The 6606-nt window shown below is 49.7% G+C and overlaps 1 protein-coding gene across 1 annotated transcript; it reads right to left on the reverse strand.

The window, feature by feature from the left end:
* Positions 1-488: 488 nt before the first annotated feature.
* LOC104073873 (cytochrome P450 2C8-like) lies at positions 489-6138 on the reverse strand. The gene is given in 11 exon segments (XM_009573804.1): positions 489-670; positions 1379-1519; positions 2622-2810; positions 3232-3373; positions 3887-3999; positions 4002-4068; positions 4451-4610; positions 4900-5050; positions 5534-5551; positions 5554-5692; positions 6055-6138. Coding segments are annotated over 11 exon segments (1386 nt in total).
* Positions 6139-6606: the final 468 nt, after the last annotated feature.

The following is a 6606-nucleotide window of genomic DNA, read 5'->3' on the forward strand; positions in this document are numbered from 1 at the left end:
CACAGGGCGCTGGCCACAGGCACTGCAGACCTGCTCTGCAGCGGAGCAGCAGATGTAGGTGCTGCCCCACCTGAAAGAAAATAACAGCTCAAATCCTCATAAATAGATTTTTCTTTATTGGGTCATTAACATACACATATGCAGCACTATCCATCTGCAAAGCATGCTGCTCTTGGTGGGACACGTGCTGCAGGAGAAGCAGGTCGTGGGCAGCCAGGGGAGCCGTGTTTGTGAGAAAGTCAGCTGTTTCATGCGGCCACTGCGCTCAATGGACAGAATGTCAGTGCAACAGGCTGTAATGTCACCCAGGGCCTCCCTGCGAGTTCTGGGAGGCTTTGAAGGTGTCTACTCTGTACATGCACCTGTGTTTGGGCTGCCTTCCTGGAGGCCTTGGGAGGGTGGGCCAATGCTCCTACTGTTGGTTTTAGTAAGGGAGATGTAAAGGAGCAGCCAGGCTCAGGACACCACGGACAGAGGTTTTGTGCTTTTCAGTGGGGGAAAGCACGGAGCTGGTAGGCAGGAGGTACGTTGCCTGTCCCACTCAGTGCTGGGGTTATGCAGAGTTCCTGGGGGTCGACGACAGGCTTTAAGGTAAAGTTCTGCAAGATGGTGGCCATGAGTAAGAATATCTCCGTGCGTGCCAGGCCCTCTCCAGGGCATATTCACTTCCCTGGAAGTGAAAACAGCAAATAGTGCTCAACAGGTATTGCTGACTAGACCAGAGTTTGTACTAAGCAGATGTGTTGCGCAGCTTTATTTACCAGATACAGCTGCAGCAGTGAGATGACTATCAGGATTACTAAGGACATTTGCGAAAGAAGAGTTTGTTGGAGAAAGACCCTTGGCAGTTTGGTTGGGTGTGTGAAGGCAGAACAGGAGCAAGAGAAGTCTTAAACATGGAGGGGGCATCACAGGAGGCAAGGTGAGAGAGAGCAAGGTGATGTAAAGCATGGGTGAGAAAGTGGAGGGTTGGGTGTATTGGTAGGTGAGTGGTTGCGTGTAGCCTGAGAGGTACTTAAAAGGTGCTGGGGAAAAGTGGAGCTACCACAGAAAGACAGGCTGACTTTGGTTAAGGATGACTTTGGTGGTTGTGTAGGAAGGTGACAGGTATTTTAGGAAGTGTCAGCGGGTCCCATTCACGTCATTACGTCGGCAACTCCTAGTAGGAGGTTTGAGAAGCCACCAGGCTCAAACAAGATGGTAGATGCAGCTGAGGAAGGCAGCAGCAGGGAGGAGTTATCCAGAGAGCAGTGAGCCCTGGGGAAGCACCAGAGGGACCATGCTGGGAAGAGGAAGTGTGTGTTACAGGGAAAGGCAGGGTGGTCCCCAGAGGAGGAGATCAACAGAGAGAGGAAGAGAGAGAAAGCCTCTGCTCTACCTGCTGAGAAGGGCATGAAGAACTTGGTCTCCCTAAAGGTGCCATTCTCGTTCAAGAAATGTCCAGGGTTGAACTCATTTGGGTTTGGAAACTCTTTACGGTCATGGAGGACAGAACTGAGGATGAGAAAGATTGTGGTGCCTGAGGTAACACAAGGAGAAGAGAACAACATGAAGGGGAGGTGAGTTAGATCACTTAATCCAACTGCCTGCTAAGTTAAGACTGAGCTTCCCAGCACAGCCCTACGAGTGCCTTTGGTTTCCCTTTGGGGACCCTTCTTTTGGGGAGGCAGCTTTAGGGAGAACCTGCTAGATGTCGTGGCAGGGACAGTTGTTGGCTGCTCTTCCTGAATGCTCCCTCTAACCTTCAGACCATTTATCCTCACCTTGCTGTGGTCTGGGGATACCTCACCTAATTCTTCCTCTTTCCTAGTGTTTCACAATAATGAGCTTGTAGATGCACTATATTCCTTCTTTTCTGCAAGCCCCGAAAAGCAAAAGCACACAAGGTTGTGGAAATGAAACTCTCTTCCCTTCTCCTGACAAATTTCTCCTGCCAGGATCCTCTTCCTTCCCTCTTCCTGACCAGCCATTGGTGGGGGGGTGGGATGAATAATCCAGCGATGACACAAGTGCCCTCTGCTGGAAGCTGTTCCCCTGCCGTACACAGTCACCCAGAAGAGCAGTGAGCATTGCTGCAGCGGGCCAGGCCAGGCCATGGGTTGCTCTAGCCCATCAGCCTGCCTCTGGCAGTGGCCAGCAGTGACTGTCTCAATAAGCGTGTAAGAACAGGGCAAACAGGTTTTGCTTGTTCCCTTGAATGCAAACATAGCCTCCAGCACTTTGTGCTCAGGGGCTTTCTGTGCTCAGTAACCAGCGACTGACTTTGCTTCCGAGCACGTGCACAGGCTCTCCTGGATGGTAGTGAGCAGTTCCACAGCTTTGCTGCCTTTTGTGTGGAGTCGCTGCTCTGTTTTTTTGTGAACCCACTGTGTTTCTGCAGATAAGTAAAGCTGCAGAGCAAGTGAGCAAAGGTGTTGAGCAGAGCTACTGTTCCTGTCTTGGCCCATGGAGTGGCAACAAGGGATTGCAAGTGAGCTACAGGAGCCTGAGGATAAAACCTTCATGAAGGGCTGGGTGACAACGAGGTCAGGCCACAGCATTTCTAGCTTCTGGCTTGTAACTGACAGCCTAAGAGCAAATGTGCTGCCACCTTGTTGTTGAACTTGAGGGAGCTTGCCCACCAACCTTGGGAATGACATACTCTCTGAAGCGTGTGTCTTTGGTCACAGTGTGAGGGAGACCCAGGGAGATGAGAGAGATGGAGTGCTGGATTTCATGGACGACCGCATCAGTGTAGGGCATCTGGGTCCAGTCAGCCACACAAGGTCTTCGTGATCATCCTACTACCTGGTCGATCTCTTGAACTTTCTCTGTGATGAGAGGCACAAACCATAAAATCAGTAAATAACACAAAACCTACCTAAACAGGTTTCCCTAAGCTGTCCACAAATCACAGATCACAGATGACAGGAGCATTGATGTTGGTTTTGGTGTTGACTAGAACACAGCTCCACTGTGGCCCATGCAAAGAATGTCCTCCTGGTGACTGGGCTAAATAGGAGTACTGGGAGATAAAGATGTGGATACAGTTAAGTCCCTGGCTGGGAGGGGACCGCAGCTGATGATGATGGCAGTGAAGCTGAGGGATCTCTAATGGCCACCCTGGGGAATGACTGCCCATTTGGGTAAAATATGAGAGAGAGAGGAGAAAAGTTGGGAGAAGGGTGTGGTGTTAGACACATGCCCAGCCCAGGGGTAATAGCTAGAGAGGAAGAGGGCACAGACTGGTACCTTGTATCTTCGGGTATTTGAGAAGAAGCAGAAGCCCATATTTTACGGTGGTGCTAGTTGTCTCAGTTCCGGCAATGAACAAGTTGAATGTGCATGTTATCGGGTTCTTCATGTGGAATCTGGAATTGGGATGCTCTTTCTCCTAGGGAAAAGACTGGGCTGTTTCTCTGGCTGAGCTGAGAAAAGTGGCCCTTTGTTGTGTCATCCCAGGCCTTCATTTTCATCTAGAGCTGTTGCATTTCTCTGCTAAGGCGCAGCAGCCATCTGGGACATTGCGATGCTATCTTTGTGCAGTAAGCTCAACCCTGGAGCAACCTTCTTTCAAGCTGTGCACCGAATGGCACGTAGCTGCCTGTTTGCCCTTGCTGTGCCAACTGCTTTCCAGTGAAAGAACTGCAAGACCAGACTGCAAATGTCCCTGTGTTTCGGTGAGAGCAGATGAAGGTCTTGCTGTCCAAGCAGCTGTAGGTAGTGACTGGTGTGTGTGCAGTCCCAGAGCTATAAGCTCTAGCACAGGCAGTATCTGAGGTATTGTTGGTGTCTTCCCACGGCACAGCCCAGCTGCCTGGGAAGGGGTCATCCCAATGTCTGTGTTACTTAGGAGAGGGAAGAAGCTCAGCGTAGGTCTGTTTGGGGATGAGCTGGGGCTGTATGCTGTCTCCTCCTGCATTTTGCTTAGGAAGCAGTCGATGAAATCCTGAGAGGAGCTGGGATCTAGGGAGGCTTGGTGTATTTTCACCTCCTTTGACACAAAGTCTTTTAGAACATAAATTCTGTGAATATTTTGTTGTGTGGGCCAGGCAAGTAATCCAGGATCTTTGAGAACATCTGGTAGAGCTGGAACGAAAGAAAGAGGAAGGTCCCTAGCATGATCATTGCCCCATCCTTTGATATTTGCAAAAGCCTAGGAAGGCCACAACCCTCTCAACTGAGCCAAGCAGAAGGGCTATGAGGCTGGGCAATCTGACAGGGCGGTACGGACTTGCTTAGTAGTAGTAGTAGTGGGAACCTCAGAGGTGGAGAAGAAGGGTGTTCAGGACTAGGGGGAAGCTGCACTTAGGTAGCAAAGCTAACTCCATTGGTGAGGATACTTCTTGCTCTTGAATAAATTCCCTCCTGTGCAGCAGAGCATAGAAGACTGAAATGGGACTTCATTGGGAGGGAGGCCTCCTGCTCCCTTGGGAGAATGTTGCCACTGTGAAATGGCTACTGAATGTACATGTCCCCAGTGGGAGTTCATCATCTTAAAGATGTTGTTCATGTTGTTCATCAGAGCCAGGAACTTCTTGTCTTTATAGTCGTATCGTTTCCCAAAGACGATGGAGCATATGACATTGGAGACAGCACAGCTCAGCATGAAGGTTGGTTCAATGATTTCAGAAAAGTTACAAACCATAAAAAAACCCCAAAACTATGGCTACTTATGGCTACTGTGGGTAACCTGAGCTCTGGTTGTTAGTGGAAATATCAGATCACAGTCTCTGAGTGACACAGAAGGGTTCTCCAAAAAGAACAGTATGTGATCATAGAATTATTTACTGCTTTGTAATGAGGGGTAGCTGGTGCAGGGACCAAACACTTGGGAACTTCAATTCTGTGCTAAAGGCCTGGGATCCCTTAATACAGTCCTTTTTTTGCAAACATAAGCTATATTAAAAATGGACCATACCCTTTGTTTTGTTGATCTCTTCCAGCAAGTACTCAGTTTCCTCCTGGATCCTCTCTTCAACACTCCTCTTCCCCATTCCAAAGTTGCGCAGAGTGCCGAGAGCAAACTGCCGGACTTGTAACCGCTCCTCGTTGTTGCTAAAATCAATCCCTGGAGAGGAAGAAGGAAGAGGGAAGACCTGGCTTGGGCGTGCTGGGTGTGAGATGAACAGAGGCTCACGTTGACAGTGAATCCTGTCCCTGGGAGAGCACTGACATGATAGTGTCATAGAGTACTGTGGTTTGGAACAATCTCTGGAGGTCCTGTAGTCCAACTGCCTGCTTTTGGCCTTCTCCACCACATACCCATCCTTCTTGTGAACAAGTCATCACTCATATCTGCACATAATTTCCCTTGCTGCAGCTGGTGGCTGTTGCTGCTTGCCCTTTCACTGCCCGTTGCCGAGATCAATCCGGTTCCATTTCTCTGCTACCCTCTTTGGGTGGTGGAAGCCAGCAATCACAGCCCACTCTGCCTTCCCTTCTCCAGGTGGGACCCACCCACTCCCCGCAGTCTTCCCTTCCAGCTCTAATCTGCCAAACGCACCCTCGACCCTTCCCTTCTCCTCAGAAGGAGCTCAGTCAGCAAACATACCTAATCCATTGTTAGCCCTCCTATTGGCATGTGTCCTCTGGCAGCAAACTCGTCTGTGCTATCAACCAAGGCTTCTTTCACCACATCATGTCCGTGCAGCACCACCACGGGGTCAGAGCCCAGGTGCACTGTGAACACTGGTCCATACTCTTCACTGAGCTGTCAAAATGCAAGAGAGAACATGGCCGTGGAGCAGATAGGGAGGAGGAGTTGAAAAGTGGCCTTGCTGCTGCATCCCACTGCGGGCAGCGGAGCCTCACAGAGCAGCAACTTCAAGATTTGGTCGTCTCATGGTAAACGTGGGTGTGGAGAGGGTTCCCAGTATCAGGCCCTGAACAACAATGGCAACAGCAGTGAGGGGGAGCAGCTGAGATGCCCATGATTTTTCTGCTACTCTGGGATTGCCACTCATCAAGCCATGGCCACAGGTTGTCCCCATGCACAGGTCCCACACATTTCTCGCCCACAGAAGAAAGTAAGAGAGAAGAAGAAAGTAAGAGAGAATGAGAAAGTGGCCTTACCTTCTGGAGGGTTTTCACTGAATTCTTTGGTTTCACCTGCAGCACGTTACCTAGGATGGGAATGGGAACCTGTCTTGGAGGCATCTCCCCCTTTCCAGACCTCCCTCTCCATGCTGCGAAGGACAGCAGGCAAGCAACACAAAACAGTGGCTGCTCTTAGGAGCTCCATTTGCTTCTGTGGCTCAGGAAGGAGTGACTCTGGCTACCGGAGCCCAAGTTTATATACTGAAGGGCTATGTTAGCTATGTTAGCTCAAGAGCAGGTTTTGGATCACGTGGCTGAGTTAGTCAATGTTACTAGTCAATCATTTGTTAGACTGCCCTATGTTATGACTTCTCTCGGTGTTAATTGGTCATTGAAGACACACCTTATCTTAAACAACTGCAGAGGCCAATAGAGGTTAAGAAATTTATAACGTGCTCATAAAACTTGTTTTGTTTCACCTAAAGTTCATTGTTAAAGAGATCACACTAGGGGCACACTCTTCTACTGAGGCGCTCCCAGAAATTCACTGTCATGAGAGCATCTTCCAAGTACTTCAGTGCCATTTGG

Source organism: Fulmarus glacialis, unplaced genomic scaffold (assembly GCF_000690835.1).
Source record: "Fulmarus glacialis isolate BGI_N327 unplaced genomic scaffold, ASM69083v1 scaffold11573, whole genome shotgun sequence".
NCBI lineage: Eukaryota > Metazoa > Chordata > Aves > Procellariiformes > Procellariidae > Fulmarus > Fulmarus glacialis.